The sequence below is a fragment of the Bombina bombina genome, chromosome 4, assembly GCF_027579735.1.
Source record: "Bombina bombina isolate aBomBom1 chromosome 4, aBomBom1.pri, whole genome shotgun sequence".
NCBI lineage: Eukaryota > Metazoa > Chordata > Amphibia > Anura > Bombinatoridae > Bombina > Bombina bombina.
In genome coordinates, this window is record NC_069502.1 from 34,134,685 (window position 1) to 34,152,491 (window position 17,807).

At 37.0% G+C, this 17,807-nt stretch overlaps 1 protein-coding gene across 1 annotated transcript in view; it reads left to right on the top strand.

The window, feature by feature from the left end:
- SLC30A3 (solute carrier family 30 member 3) overlaps positions 1-17,807 on the top strand; it is a 163,881-nt gene that overhangs the window by 48,731 nt on the left and 97,343 nt on the right. The window contains exons 2-3 of the mRNA XM_053710987.1: positions 11,348-11,556; positions 11,654-11,800. Coding sequence (XP_053566962.1) covers positions 11,348-11,556; positions 11,654-11,800 — 356 coding nt within the window. The remainder of the gene's footprint in view (positions 1-11,347; positions 11,557-11,653; positions 11,801-17,807) is intronic.

Consider the following 17,807-nt stretch of genomic DNA (forward strand, 5'->3'; position numbering starts at 1 on the left):
GTTTGTATTTATTTTAACTAGGTAGACTAATTAGTAAATAGTTATTAACTATTTACTAACTACCTAGCTAAAATAAATACAAAGTTACCTGTAAAATAAAACCTAACCTGCCTTACACTAAAATCTAACATTACAATAAAATAAAATAAATTAAAATTAATAAAATACAATTATCTAAATTACAAAAAAACCCCACTAAAATTACACAAAAACACACAAAATTATCAAAAATAAAACTAATTACTCCTAATCTAATAGCCCTATCAAAATAACCCCCCCCAAAAAAATAAAATAAAAAAAACCCTAGCCTACACTAAACTGCCAATGGCCCTTAAAAGGGCCTTTTGCGGGGCATTTCCCCAAAGAAATCAGCTCTTTTACCTGTCAAAAAAAAAATACAAACAACCCCACAACAGTAAAACCCACCCAAACCCCCCAAATAAAAACCTATCTAAATAAACCTAAGCTAACCATTGCCCTAAAAAGGGCATTTGGATGGGCATTGCCCTTAAAAGGGCAATTAGCTATTTTACATTGCCCAAACCCTAAACTAAAAATAAAACCCACCCAATAAACCCTTAAAAAAACCTAACACTAACCCCCGACGATCCACTTACAGTATTTGAAGACCGGACATCCATCTTCATCCAGGCGGCAGAAGTCTTCATCCAAGCGGGCAGAAGTCTTCATCCAAGCGGGCAGAAGTCTTCTTCCGATAGTCGCTGTAGAATGAAGTTTCTCTTTAAGTGACGTCATCCAAAATGGCATCCCTTACATTCCCTTACATTCCAATCAGCCAATAGGATACAACGATTCTCTGTATAATCATTTTTACCATCCACTTGCAATAGCAGATTGTGCGCTATTCTTAGCTCGAGAGCAAGATAATGCACCCTGTAAAATCAATTGCGTTCCACTTGTAATTTAGCTTACAGTTATTAAACAACTACATTAATAGTAACAGTTTCTCTTTCCAATGTGCCTTAAACAGAAAATATTGAGACACAACAAATTGCGGAGATGTCTGTCAGTTTCATGTAGGTCTATAAAAACAATTGATTATCGTTAGATTTTAAAAATCATATGCTCAAAAATAAAATACTCATGTGTATAAATTTATGTAAAAAGTGAATAAACCTATGTGTCTTTAAAATCAATAAATATCAATATAGCGTCTGTGGATATATCCGGACCCAAAAGGATCAAACAGTCCGTTAGGTGATATAAACAAAAACGCTTGAGGCAACTCCTCCTCCAAAGAACTAGGTCTCAGTTCATTAAATCTCCATTCTGTCATCAGAAAGAAATATAGGGGGCACCACATAGCATATGAAAAGGCATTAACAAAACTGCATTTCCAAAAGATCTTGAAATGGTACTCACAATATGTTGCCGCATAAACGTACGTGTGACCCGAACAGGCTGAGACTTCTGAGTAGCTCAGCAATCTCTCAGGTAGTACAGCAAATTCACTTGCCAGAAACCCATCCAGTGGTATAAAAAATGCTCTTCAACAGCTACCAATATAAACATTTAAAATGTATTTAAAAATTCCCACAACATAGGGTAATTAAAAACAAATGCAGTAGAAAAGTAGCTATGCATACAATTACTACGCGTTTCTTGGCTTTAATGTAATGGTGTTGCGTTTGAAATTTTACAATTGATTTTTTTGGCACTGTAGATTTTATATGTAAATTTGCACGTTAGCGCCATCTGCCACTATATTGCAACATCATTTGGACAAACAGTTTTGATGAGGCGTTTGATTCACTATGCGGCGCCTCCTATATTTTTTTCATTTAGATCTAAAGAGGAATCCTATTAAAAATATACAAAATCAGCACAATTAGCATTCCTGTTACCTCACATTACACAAGTGTCCTTATGCAAAAGTGATTATACAAAAATCTATTCATTTGCTTAAAGGGACACTCAGTCAAAATTAAACTTCAAGATTCAGATAAAGCAGCAATTTAAAACACCTTTCCAATTTACTTCCATTAACAAAATGTGCAGAGTCTTTTTATATTTACACTTTCTGAGTCACCAGCTCCTACTGAGCATGTGCAAGACTTCACAGCATATACGTATGTGCATTTGTGATTGGCTGATGGCTGTCACATGGTACTATGTGAATTTGTGATTGGCTGATGGCTGTCACATTTTACGTATGTGAATTTGTGATTGGCTGATGACTGTCACATGGTACGTATATGCATTTGTGATTGGCTGATAGCTGTCACATGGTACAGGGGGAGTGGAAATAGACATAACTTTGCAATTTATTTAACAAAAATCTACTACTCATTTGAAGTTCAGATTAAGGGCTTGATTTATCAAAGCCCTATGGCTGCAAGTTCTCACAAGAACTTGCTTGCCGTAATTTAACAAGCAATGGTCACCAGACCACCGCTTCACTAACCTCTTCGCCACCTCTAAGGTGGCGAAATTCAGTCTCCGCGGTCGAGTCCCATCGAGGAGATTGAAAGCTCCTGCCCGAGCGTGATTGGCTGTGTGCGGGCAGGGGGCGGGATTGCACTTGTGTGCAATGGTGATTACCTGCGGGTAATTTCGCCCCGCCACAGGTGAGCTGTCCGCCTCAGCTTTGATAAATCTAGCCCTAAGTGCCCTTGCATTGTCTTTTTATCATGCATTTGTTAATCATGGAAATCTACTGTATTGACTGGTCCTTTAAGATACCCAAATGAGAAAATCTGGCCAATAAGTGTATTCATGTAAGGAGTGGGTGGATGAAGAACTGAGGAATTAAAAAAAATTCTCTTGTATTGTCTTGATTTGTTTTATGATTTATAAGATATTCGTGTAGTATACAATTTTTATGGTATATCAGGCAATGCTCACTTCAGCATATTTTGCCCACATAGGGAAAGATTACAAGTGGAGCACTAATTTATTTGCCTGTTTACAGGTGCACGATAATTAGCTGTTACAAGTGCCTGATTATTAGCACTACAAAAATTAACCGGAAATCAGATCTCTGGTTAATTTTCTAAATATCCCCCAAATTTAAGTGTAGTGCTGGCAATAATACAATAAAAAATGTAGCATTGTGGGGTTTTTTTTTGGTTTTTTAAAAAAAAACTTCACAAAGCAGTTCTAAGGGCTTAAAATTGATGGGTCTGAGGTGTTAGAAAATAAATGGCACTGAAAAAAAGCCTTTACATAGTGGTCTATGGGGACTGTATGTTCCCTGTAAATATATATATACTTATATACATATATATTTATGTGTTAATATTTGCATATAGACACATATATATATATATGTATACACTATATACATTTCAATTTTCTGCCCATTGCTGCGCAAGGTTCTCATGTCGTGTCTCACTTCATGAGAACAAGGTTTTCATTGGACCCAATAGAAGTGTGCTCTATTGAGTGCAAAGCATCCATGCAATGCAAACGTGAGCTTGCATTCGCATTACCCTTGACCTTAAATACCAGCGCACATTTGCATGCGCTGGTATTACGAGTGGAGAGCAAATATCATGCTTGTGTTAGTGCAATTTAGCACTCCACTCATAATCTAGCCCATCATTTTGTTATATATATATATATATATATATATATAAATACAAAATTTGGTTTAGCACACCTTAGAAAAAGTTTATATACACATCTTTTGAAGTGCTGCCAATATGACCCAGTAATTACACAAACAAAAAGGTATTGGCGCACATCCATTTTCAAAAGCACTACATATTTTTTAAACTGCTGCAAAAAATTGTCTGCAAACAACATCAAGAGACAACTATTCTTTTTAAATAAAATTGGGATCTTAGTCACACAATACATAATCAGGGAGACTGACCATCTCCCATTGGTTAAAGCACCCCACCAAAGCTCAGGTGTGCTCATGACAGTGTAATAGAGTTGTGAATATTAAGCCAGGGAGTCTCATTCTATTATGAAGAGTAAAAGCAAGAATGATTTAGCCCTCTGTAGTGTTAGGACCAGTCTATATTGGGGCACCTCGTAAGTGGTGACTGGATAAGCAAAATATGGCCATATGGTGTGACTTAGATCCCAATTTTATTTAAAAAGAATAGTTGTCCCTTGATGTTTGCAGGCAATTTTTGTAGCAGTTCAAAAAATATGTTGTGCTTTTGAAAATGGATGAGCGCCAATACCTTTTTGTTTGTGTATATATATATAGATATATATATATATATATATTTTGTACATATTTTATATTTTAAAAATGAGTTTTATTATTGGTGCCTGGACATGTGGAAGTTTACCGTATACCCCTTAACTTAAAAAAAACAAAAAAACATTTTTGTGCTTTCTAATAACTGCTTACCCTTGAAGATAATGCAGCGTAATTATTTCGGCTTGTGTAAAAAGCTAATTTTATTTGTCAGAGAGTATAGACATTTAATGATCCAGCTTCAGCAGTTTGCTATAGTTCGAATAATTTACCACTTATAATGTAAAAAGGGGATCATAATTGATAGCACAGGTTACGTTTGTTTTGCACAGCCTCAAGCAAAGAATAACGCACAATCTAGCATTACAAATGGAAGATTTAATATTTTAACAAGGCTGAAACTTTTTTACTGCCCCCTATAATTTGAATAGATAGTGCAGAGTACACTATTGGCACAATCATTGTGCTCATAAGTAGTGAGTTATGTGCTGCGCTTGAGCGCAATCTAAAATACCACTGTAAAATGAAGTGCTTTTTATGACCTATAGTAAACCATTACTCCACCACTTGAGGGCCCTCTGCTTACTGCACCCGCAACTTAGCGCACCATTGGCTTATCCATCATTCATTTTAAGTGCACCCCATAGAAGTCTATTATGTGAGGAATTTAGTGAACCCAAGCTATCCAACAAGCAGATATCATCACGCTCTAGACTTTTGCTCAAGTGATAAAAAATCATCGCTAAACTAGAAGCTCTACTGATTGCGCTTGTTAACAAACAATAGCACTAATATTTTTGCACTCCCCTTGTAATCTAGACCATTATATGATTTATTATATAGCATTAGTTAAAAAAATGTTCTTTATCCGTTGGTGAGAGATATTACAATCAAATGAATGTATAATGCATAACAAAACACACCTTGTACCTTATTTTCATTGCACATAACATATGAAGTGAAATGCGTAATTTAACACAGCAATAGTAAACCGAGTGAGATATTACACAAAAAACAGATGGCTAGATTACGAGTCTTGCGTTAGCCTTAAAAAGCAGCGTTGAGAGGTCCCAACGTTGCTTTTTAACGCCCGCTGGTATTACGAGTCTGGCAGGCACAGGTGTCCCGCTCACTTTTCTTCCGCGACTCGAGCATACCGCAAATCCCCTTACGTCAATTGCGTATCATATCTTTTTAATGGGATTTTCCTAACGCCGGTATTAAGAGTCTTGGAAGAAGTGAGCGGTGCAGCCTCTCCTGTCAAGACTCCTATCGCATTTAAAAGTCAGTAGTTAAGAGTTTTATGGGCTAACGCCGTAACATAAAACTCTTAACAAAAGTGCTAAAAAGTACACTAACAGCCATAAACTACCTATTAACCCCTAAACCAAGCCCCCCCACATCGAAAACACTTAAATAAATATATTAACCCCTAAACCGCCACACTCCCGCCTCACAAACACTAGTTACATTTTATTAACCCCTAATCCGCCGTCCCTAACATCGCAGACACCTACCTACATTTATTAACCCCTAATCTGCCGCCCCCAACGTCGCCGCAACTATATTAAATGTATTAACCCCTAAACCTAAGTCTAACCCTAACCCTAACACCCCCCTAACTTAAATATAATTTAAATAAAACGAAATAAAATTACTACAATTAAATAAATTATTCCTATTTAAAACTAAATACTTACCGATAAAATAAACCCTAAGCTAGCTACAATATAACTAATAATTACATTGTAGCTATCTTAGGGTTTATATTTATTTTACAGGCAACTTTGTATTTATTTTAACTAGGTACAATAGTTATTAAATAGTTATTAACTATTTAATAACTACCTGTACCTAGTTAAAATAAAGACAAATTTAGCTGTAAAATAAATCCTAACCTAAATTACAATTACACCTAACACTACACTATAATTAAAATAATTTCCTAAATTAACTACAGTTAACTACAATTAAATTAAATAAACTAAAGTACGAAAAAACCCCCCACTAAATTACAGAAAAAAATTAAATAATTACAAGAATTTTAAACTAATTACACCTAATCTAATCCCCCTAATAAAATAAAAAATCCCCCCAAAATAAAAAAAAATCCCTACCCTATACTAAATTACAAATAGCCCTTAAAAGGGCTTTTTGCGGGGCATTGCCCCAAAGTAATCAGCTCTTTTGCCTGTAAAAAAAATACAATAGCCCCCAACATTAAAACCCACCACCCACACACCCAACCCTACTCTAAAACCCACCCAATCCCCCCTTAATAAAACCTTACACTACCCCCTTAAAGATCACCCTACCTTATATTAGTTATATTGTAGCTAGTTTTGGGTTTATTTTATAGGTAAGTATTTTGTTTTAAATAGGAATAATTAATTTAATTGTAGTAATTTTATTTAGATTATTTTAAATTATATTTAAGTTGGGGGGGGTTAGGGTTAGGGTTAGACTTAGGTTTAGGGGCTAATATATTTATTATAGTGGCGGCGACGTTGGAGGTTGCAGATTAGGGGTTAATAAATGTAGGTAGGTGGTGGCAACATTGGGGAAGGCATATTAAGGGTTAATAAATAAAATGTAGGGTTCGGCGATGTTGGGGGCAGCAGATTAGGGGTTCATTAGTATAATGTAGGTGGCGGCGGTGCCCGGAGCGGCAGATTAGGGGTTAATAATATTATGCAGGTGTCGGCGATGTTGGGGGCGGCAGATTAGGGGTTAATAAGTGTAAGATTAGGGGTGTTTAGACTCGGGGTTCATGTTAGGGTGTTAGGTGTAGACATAAATTTACTTCCCCATAGGAATCAATGGGGCTGCGTTAGGAGCTGAACGCTGCTTTTTTGCAGGTGTTAGGTTTTTTTCAGCAGATTCTGCCCTATTGATTCCTATGGGGAAATCGTGCACAAGCACGTTTAGCCGGCTCATTGCTACCGTAAGCAGCGCTGGTATTACAGTGAGATGTGGAACTAAATTTTGCTCTCCGCTCACTTTTTAGAGGCTAATGCCGGTAATACCAGTATTGTTTGTAGGTAAGCGGTGAGCTGAAACTGCTCGTTAGCACCGCACCCCTCCTAACGCAAAACTCGTAATCTCGCTGAGAGAGATATAGTTATTGGAGGTAAGGTACAAAATGTATTTCATTGTGTTCATTAAGTGCATACACAGAGAAAATCATATATATATATACAAAATTATCTTTATTCTTAGATATAAACGGTAGATGGATTGCTGATATATGCAGCATAAAAACTCACAATGATAAAGAGAAGAATTCAATTACATAGACAATTTAACCAGATAGAAAAGCTCACAAATAGACTTAATAACTATAATAGGATGGACACAATTCATAGCAATGAGAATGATGAAAGGGCAGATCAAAGACAATCTACACTATAATACAATACAAAGACCACAATTCTATAAAGAACAGTTCTTTCAGGTTTGCTACATGATATTGGGTTCCAATGGTTTAGATTTTCTAAAAAAAAAATATTTTTTCTTTCATGATTCGGATAGAGCTTTAAGCAAATTTGTAAATTACTCCTATTAACTTTTCTTCATTCAATTGCTATCTTTTATTTTAAAAGCAGAAATGTAAAATTTAGGAGCCCACACAATTTTGGTTAAGCACCCTGGATAGCGCTTGCTTATTGGTGGCTACACAGCAGTGTTGTGTATTGTGTGAGTGTAATTTTTGTGTGTATAATGTGTGTAATCTGTGTGTGTAGTATTTGAGTGTAATTTGTGTGTGATATCTGTGTATGTGTAGTGTGCAAGTGTAATTTGTATGTGTGACTAATTTCTGTGTGTAGTGTGTGAGCGTAATCTGCGTGTGTAATCTGTGTGTAGTGTGAGTGTAATTTGTGTGTGCAGTGTGTGTGTGTGTAGTATATGTGTAATCTGTGCAGTGTGTGTGTAATCTGTTTGTGCAGTGTGTGTGTAATATGTGTGTGTGTCGTGTGTGAGTGTAATCTGTTTGTGCAGTGTGTGTGTGTGTGTAATCTGTGTGTAGTGGGAGAGTGTAATTTGTGTGTGTAGTGTGTGTGTAAACTGTTTGTGCAGTGTGTGTGTAATCTGTTTGTGCAGTGTGTGTGTGTAATCTGTGTGTAGTGAGAGTGTAATTTGTGTGTGCAGTGTGTGTGTAATCTGTGTGTAGTGTGAGAGTGTAATTTGTGTGTGTAGTGTGTGTAATCTGTGTGTAGTGTGAGTGTAATTTTTGTGTGCAGCGTAATTTGTGTGTGTAGTGTGTGTGTAAACTGTTTGTGCAGTGTGTGTGTAATCTGTTTGTGCAGTGTGTGTGTGTAATCTGTGTGTAGTGAGAGTGTAATTTGTGTGTGCAGTGTGTGTGTAATCTGTGTGTAGTGTGAGAGTGTAATTTGTGTGTGTAGTGTGTGTAATCTGTGTGTAGTGTGAGTGTAATTTTTGTGTGTAGTGTAATTTGTGTGTGTAGTGTGTGTGTAACTTGTGTGTGTAGTGTGTGACTATAATTTCTGTATGTAGTGTATGTGTAATTTGTGTGTGCAGTGTGTGTGGTAGAGTGTGTGTAATATGTATGTATAGTGTGTAAGTGTAACGTGTGTGTGTGTAATCTGTGTGTGTAGTGTGTGAGTGTAGATTGTGTGTGTAGTGTGTGACTATAATTTATGCGTGTGAGTGTAACGTGTGTGTGTGTAATCTGTGTGTGTAGTGTGTGAGTGTAGATTGTGTGTGTAGTGTGTGACTATAATTTATGCGTGTGAGTGTAACGTGTGTGTGTGTAATCTGTGTGTGTAGTGTGTGAGTGTAGATTGTGTGTGTAGTGTGTGACTATAATTTATGCGTGTGAGTGTAACATGTGTGTGTGTAATCTGTGTGTGTAGTGTGTGAGTGTAGATTGTGTGTGACTATAATTTATGCGTGTGAGTGTAATGTGTGTGTGTGGTGGGGTTGTATTTCTCATATATACCCCATATATACAAATATTGTGAAGTTACATTGTTCTACAGCAGAAATTTCCTTTAATATTGTGATGTTACATTGTTCTACAGCAGAACTTTCCTTTAATATTGTGATGTTACATTGTTCTGTAACAGAACTTTCCTGTAATATTGTGATGTTACATTGTTCTACAGCAGAACTTTCCTTTAATATTGTGATGTTACATTATTCTACAGCAGAACTTTCCTTTAATATTATGATGTTACATTGTTCTACAGCAGAACTTTCCTGTAATATTATGATGTTACATTGTTCTACAGCAGAACTTTCCTGTAATATTGTGATGTTACATTGTTCTACAGCAGAACTTTCCTGTAATATTGTGATGTTACATTGTTCTACAGCAGAACTTTCCTTTAATATTGTGATGTTACATTGTTCTGTAGCAGAACTTTCCTGTGATAGTGTGATGTTACATTGTTCTACAGCAGAACTTTCCTGTAATATTGTGATGTTACATTGTTCTACAGCAGAACTTTCCTGTAATATTGTGATGTTACATTGTTCTGTAGCAGAACTCTCCTGTAATATTGTGATGTTACATTGTTCTACAGCAGAACTTTCCTGTAATATTGTGATGTTACATTGTTCTACAGCAGAACTTTCCTGTAATATTGTGATGTTACATTGTTCTACAGCAGAACTTTCCTGTAATATTATGATGTTACATTGTTCTATAGCAGAACTTTCCTGTAATATTGTGATGTTACATTGTTCTACAGCATAACTTTCCTGTAATATTGTGATGTTACATTGTTCTACAGCAGAACTTTCCTTTAATATTGTGATGTTACTTTGTTCTACAGCAGAACTTTCCTTTAATATTGTGATGTTACATTGTTCTGTAGCAGAACTTTCATGTAATAGTGTGATGTTACATTGTTCTACAGCAGAACTTTACTGTAATATTGTGATGTTACATTGTTCTACAGAAGAACTTTCCTGTAATATTGTGATGTTACATTGTTCTGTAGCAGAACTTTCCTGTAATATTGTGATGTTACATTGTTCTACAGCAGAACTTTCCTGTAATATTGTGATGTTACATTGTTCTACAGCAGAACTTTCCTTTAATATTGTGATGTTACATTGTTCTGTAGCAGAACTTTCCTGTAATATTGTGATGTTACATTGTTCTACAGCAGAACTTTCCTGTAATATTGTTATGTTACATTGTTCTACAGCAGAACGTTCCTGTAATATTGTGATGTTACATTGTTCTACAGCAGAACTTTCCTATAATATTGTGATGTTACATTGTTCTGTAGCAGAACTTTCCTGTAATATTGTGATGTTACATTGTTCTACAGCAGAACTTTCCTGTAATAGTGTTATGTTACATTGTTCTACAGCAGAATTTTCCTGTAATATTGTGATGTTACATTGTTCTACAGCAGAACTTTCCTTTAATATTGTGAAGTTACATTGTTCTACAGCAGAACTTTCCTTTAATATTGTGATGTTACATTGTTCTACAGCAGAACTTTCCTGTAATATTGTGATATATTGGAACAAAAAATGAAGGTAGCACTCTTTGCAGTAGGAAACACCTTTTATTTGAGCAACGTTTCAAGGCTACTTGCCACTTTCTCAAGCTTGTTCCAATATATATTTCCTCAGACCTTGGTAGGGGGGTCTGTGAAGGTTTGAGCACCTATTTTCTGCAAATCCTGCAGTGTTACGTGTGGAGGGGATGACCTAGGAGTGCTGATCCTAACATTGACTTTATCTCTGTAATATTGTGATGTTACATTGTTCTACAGCAAAATTTTCCTGTAATATTGTGATGTTACATTGTTCTGTAGCAGAACTTTTCTATAATATAGCGATGTTACATTGTTCTACAGCAGAACTTTCCTGTAATATTGTGATGTTACATTGTTCTACAGCAGAACTTTCCTGTAATATTGTGATGTTACATTGTTCTACAGCAGAACTTTCCTGTAAAATTGTGATGTTACATTGTTCTACAGCAGAACTTTCCTTTAATATTGTGATGTTACATTGTTCTACAGCAGAACTTTCCTGTAATATTGTGATGTTACATTATTCTACAGCAGAACTTTCCTTTAATATTGTGATGTTACATTGTTCTACAGCAGAACTTTCCTTTAATATTGTGATGTTACATTGTTCTGCAGTTGAGCGTCCAGTAACTGTATATTTTTGTCTCTTTAGTCTATTTACAGGCACCAAAGAGTTGTTTCCAGAATTTCCATTCCATAATGGCAGCACCCCAGTATCAATTGAACTGGAGAGACCAGTATCCCGGCATTGCCACAGGGGGGTCTCCTTATCCTCAGACAACCAGCAGAAGCTACATGCACGAAAAAAGTTGTATTTTGCCTGTGTTGTGTGCTTCATCTTCATGATTGGAGAGATAGTAGGTAATGTCAGATGCAGGTGGCAATAGATTGTCCATTGTAATGTCACCATATGCATTTTGTTTGTGCAGCATAATTGATCCTGTCTTTCTGCCACTAGGGGGGTATCTTGCACACAGCCTGGCTATCATGACAGATGCCGCCCACCTTCTCACAGACCTGGGTAGTATGTGCGTCAGCATCTTTTCCCTATGGATTTCTACCCGCCCACCAACTAAAAGTATGAACTATGGCTGGCACCGTTCAGGTAGGGAAATTATTTTATTTATACAGAAGCTAATGCTATAATTGTGCAATGTGGGGGATGAGAGTTATGTTTTCTGGTGTGGCTAAAAGTATATGGATACTTGACCATCACACCTATATGAGATTTTAGGACATCACATTTCAAAACCATGGGCATTAATATGGATTTTTCCTTCTCTTTGTGGCTGTAACAGACAAAACTCTTCTGGAAAGCTTTCCTCAAGATTTTGGAGTATGTCTGTCGGCATTTGTAAAGTCAATATATGGACAAATTTACTGTAGGATTTAAATATGGATGCATAAATTCCCAAATACAGTAACACAAAATAAGCAAAGGCTGCAGTACTCTCCAGCTCAATTCAAGTCCTTTATTGGGTCAGAAAACACCAAACAGTAATGTTTTGGGTGTTACCCTTTAGTCATGGTATGATTAAGGGATAACACCCGAAATGTAATTGTTTGGCATTTTCTGACCCAATAAAGGACTTAAAGTGAGTTGGAGAGTGCCGCAGCCTTTGTCTACTTTGTGTGACTGTGGAAATTTGTTCCTATTCAACCAAAAACAGCATCTGGGAAGTCAGGCAGTTGGACGAGAAGGTCTGGCTTGCATTGGTCATCCCAATTCATCCTAAAGGTGTTCAGTGGGGTTAATGTCAGTGTTCTGTACAGACCACTAGAGTTCCACCACACCAAACTCATGAATCCACGTCTCCATTTCTTCTTGGACCTTGTTTTGTTCACAAGGGCCTTCCCCAAACTTTTGCCCCACAGTTGGAAGCACCCAATTCTCTACAACATCTTTTTAATCTGTAGAATTAAAATGATACTTCACTGAAAACTGAGAAACAACCCCAGACCATTCTACCTCCTCCACCAGATTTTACAGTAAGCACTATACATTCTAGTACTTAGCTTCCTCCTTGCATCCTTCACACTCAAATTCTTCTTTCAGACTGCCAGATAGTGAAGAGTGATTTATTACTCTAGAGAACGTTTCCTCTGTTCCAGAATCCAGTAGTATGTGTGCTTTACATGAATCCAGAAAACACTTGGAAATGTTGATGTGACCAATTTCGTGAACTTTCGCATGCATAATTCCAATTTCATGAACTTCCTGATACATAATTCTTGTGTTGATGTTGCTTCCATAGTTAGTTTGTAACTCTGTAGTGAGTCATGCAACAGGTGATAAGTGATATGTGCGTGCTATGCACTTCAGTACTTAGTAGTCCAACTTTGGGCTAGATGACGAAGTGCACTGCAGTGATATTTATCACTCCAATGCTAGCTGCTCTCAAGTTTGGCTTTTTTGCATGGGACGGTTACTGCGCGTATTACAAGTTGAAAGTAAAATGTTTTTGCTTGTGTGTGTGTAAAAGAAGACAAAGTTACAATATCGTAACCACGTTTATGTATTCTTCCATGGACTTCAATGGAGCTTGTAAAGTGGAAAGACAACCTAACACCCAAGTCGCAGAAAACTGATTGCATTTTCTCAAGTGCGCTAACCTGACATGAAATATGAATGTGTCACATAACAATTTTCTTCACATATTATTAAATACATATTTCTACAAATTACAAAAAGAAATTGGAGGAAGGTAGTGAGATAATCTCCAGGAAAAACTATTAAATGAGATATTATATTACATTTCTCCTGGCTGGGTGTAGGTACTAATTGAACAATTACTAAAATAATTGTACATAGGCATACAAGTGGAAAGCATACCAAGCCCTGTACTAGAATTCAGAAATCACTACCTTTTAATGTGAATATAGATTGATTTTTCAACTTGCATATCCCCATTCACATCTATGCTTATTATATATATATATATATATATATATATATATATATACAGTCTTGCAGTAACTCACATAAACGTAACGCTATACCTGCCATTGTAAATCCTATCGGCTAGATTTAGAGTTTTGTCGGTAACGACCCGCGTATCTAACGCTGGCTTTTTTCCCCCCGCACCTTTTAAATACCGCTGGTATTTAGAGTTCACAGAAGGGCTGCGTTAGGCTCCAAAAAGGGAGCGTATAGCATATTTACCGCCACTGCAACTCTCAATACCAGCGGTGCTTACGGACGCGGCCAGCTTCAAAAACGTGGTTGTGCACTATTCCCCCATAGAAAACAATGGGGCATTTTGAGCTGAAAAAAACCCAAACACCTGCAAAAAAGCAGCGTTCAGCTCCTAACGCAGCCCCATTGTTTCCTATGGGGAAACACTTCCTAAGTCTGCACCTAACACCCTAACATGAACCCCGAGTCTAAACACCCCTAACCTTACACTTATTAACCCCTAATCTGCCACCCCCTCTATCACTGACACCTGCATATTTTTTTAACCCCTAATCTGCCGCTCCGTACACCGCCGCAACCTACATTATCCCTATGTACCCCTAATCTGCTGCCCCTAACACAGCCGACCCCTATATTATATTTATCAACCCCTAATCTGCCGCCCCCAAAGTCGCCTCCACCTACCTACAATTATTAACCCCTAATCTGCCGACCGGACCTCACCGCTACTATAATAAATTTATTAACCCCTAATCCGCCTCACTCCCGCCTCAATAACCCTATAATAAATAGTATTAACCCCTTATCTGCCCTCCCTAACATCGCCGACACCTAACTTCAAGTATTAACCCCTAATCTGCCGACCAGACCTCACCGCTACTCTAATAAATGTATTAACCCCTAAAGCTATGTCTAACCTTAACCCTAACACCCCCCTAAATTAAATATAATTTTAATCTAACGAAATAAATTAACTCTTATTAAATAAATTATTCCTATTTAAAGCTAAATACTTACCTGTAAAATAAACCCTAATATAGCTACAATATAAATTATAATTATATTGTAGCTATTTTAGGATTATTATTTATTTTACAGGCAACTTTGTAATTATTTTAACCAGTACAATAGCTATTAAATAGTTCATAACTATTTAATAGCTACCTAGTTAAAATAATTACAAAATTACCTGTAAAATAAATCCTTACCTAAGTTACAATTAAACCTAACACTACACTATCAATAAATTAATTAAGTAAAATACCTACCATTATCTACAATTAAACCTAACACTACACTATCAATAAATTAATTAAATACAATACCTACAAATAAATACAATTAAATAAACTAACTAAAGTACAAAAAATAAAAAAGAACTAAGTTACAAAAAATAAAAAAATATTTACAAACATTAGAAAAATATTACAACAATTTTAAACTAATTACACCTACTCTAAGCCCCCTAATAAAATAACAAAGCCCCCCAAAATAAAAAAATGCCCTACCCTATTCTAAATTAAAAAAGTTCAACGCACTTTTACCTTACCAGCCCTTAAAAGGGCCTTTTGTGGGGCATGCCCCAAAGAAAACTGCTCTTTTGCCTGTAAAAGAAAAATACAACCCCCCTCCCAACATTAAAACCCACCACCCACATACCCCTAATCTAACCCAAACCCCCTTTAAAAAAACCTAACACTACCCCCCTGAAGATCATCCTACCTTGAGTCGTCTTCACTCAGCCGAGCCACCGATGGAACTGAAGAGGAGATCCGGAGCGGCAGAAGTTATCCTCCAAGCGGCGCTGAAGAAGTCTTCCATCCGATGAAGTGATCCTCCAAGCGGCGCTGAAGAAGTCTTCCATCCGGGCGATGTCATCTTCCAAGCGGGGTCTTCAATCTTCATTCTTCAGGATCCATCTTGCAGACCTCCGACGCGGAACATCCTGCTGGCCCGATGGACTACCGACGAATGAATGTTCCGATCAGCCAATAGAATGCAAGCTCAATCTGATTGGCTGATTGGATCAGCCAATCGGATTGAACTTGAATCTGATTGGCTGATTCAATCAGCCAATCAGAATTTTCCTACCTTAATTCCGATTGGCTGATAGAATCCTATCAGCCAATCGGAATTTGAGGGACGCCATCTTGGATGACGTCCCTTAAAGGAGCCTTCATTCGTCGGTAGTCCGTCGGGCCAGCAGGATGTTCCGCGCCGGAGGTCTGCAAGATGGATCCTGAAGAAAGAAGATTGAAGACCCCGCTTGGAAGATGACATCGCCCGGATGGAAGACTTCTTCAGCGCCGCTTGGAGGATCACTTCATCGGATGGAAGACTTCTTCAGCGCCGCTTGGAGGATCACTTCTGCTGCTCCGGATCTCCTCTTCAGTTCGATCGGTGGCTGGGCTGAGTGAAGACGACTCAAGGTAGGATGATCTTCAGGGGGGTAGTGTTAGTTTTTTTTAAGGGGGGTTTGGGTTAGATTAGGGGTATGTGGGTGGTGGGTTTTAATGTTGGGGGGGTTGTATTTTTCTTTTACAGGCAAAAGAGCAGTTTTCTTTGGGGCATGCCCCACAAAAGGCCCTGGTAAGGTAAAAGAGCTTTGAACTTTTTTTAATTTAGAATAGGGTAGGGCATTTTTTTATTTTGGGGGGCTTTGTTATTTTATTAGGGGGCTTAGAGTAGGTGTAATTAGTTTAAAATTGTTGTAATATTTTTCTAATGTTTGTAAATATTTTTTCATTTTTTGTAACTTAGTTCTTTTTTATTTTTTGTACTTTAGTTAGTTTATTTAATTGTATTTATTTGTAGGTATTGTATTTAATTAATTTATTGATAGTGTAGTGTTAGGTTTAATTGTAGATAATTGTAGGTATTTTATTTAATTAATTTATTGATAGTGTACTGTTAGGTTTAATTGTAACTTAGGTTAGGATTTATTTTACAGGTAATTTTGTAATTATTTTAACTAGGTAGCTATTAAATAGTTATGAACTATTTAATAGCTATTGTACCTGGTTAAAATAAATACAAAGTTGCCGGTAAAAAAAATATTAATCCTAAAATAGCTACAATATAATTATTAGTTATATTGTAGCTATATTAGGGTTTATTTTACAGGTAAGTATTTAGCTTTAAATAGGAATAATGTATTTAATAAGAGTTAATTTATTTCGTTAGATTAAAATTATATTTAATTTAGGGGGGTGTTAGGGTTAAGGTTAGACTTAGCTTTAGGGGTTGATAAATTTATTAGAGTAGCGGTGAGGTCCGGTAGGCAGATTAGGGGTTAATACTTGAAGTTAGGTGTCGGCGATGTTAGGGAGGGCAGATTAGGGGTTAATAATATTTATTATAGGGTTATTGAGGCAGGAGTGAGGCGGATTAGGAGTTAATACATTTATTATAGTAGCGGTGAGGTCCGGTCGGCAGATTAGGGGTTAATAATTGTAGGTAGGTGGAGGCGACGTTGGGGGGGGGCAGATTAGAGGTTAATAAATATAATATAGGGGTCGGCGGTGTTAGGGGCAGCAGATTAGGGGTTCATAGGGATAACGTAGGTTGCGGCGGTGTGCGGTCGGCAGATTAGGGGTTAAATTTTTTTATTAGAGTGGCGGCGATGTGGGGGGGACCTCGGTTTAGGGGTACATAGGTAGTTTATGGGTGTTAGTGTACTTTAGAGCACAGTAGTTAAGAGCTTTATGAACCGGCGTTAGCCCAGAAAGCTCTTAACGCCTGACTTTTTTCTGCGGCTGGAGTTTTGTCGTTAGATTTCTAACGCTCACTTCAGCCACGACTCTAAATACCAGCGTTAGAAAGATCCCATTGAAAAGATAGGATACGCAAATGGCGTAGGGGGATCTGCGGTATGGAAAAGTCACGGCTGCAAAGTGAGCGTTAGACCCTTACCTACAAAACTCTAAATACCAGCGGTAGCCCAAAACGCTGGTTTTGACGGCTAACACCAAACTCTAAATCTAGCCGACTATCTAGGCGTATATCTATAAGAGGGAATCAACAAATATCTAATATTGCAGCCACTTGCTCATAACAAGTTAGGCTTAGCTCCTACAATCCGGGAGCTAAAATTTACATAAGCATTAACATAGCAAGTGCCACAGTAAATAGGAAACATTCTTCTTCATACTTTCCAAAATCTTGAATTATATCGGAGTGATTAGAGATAATAACA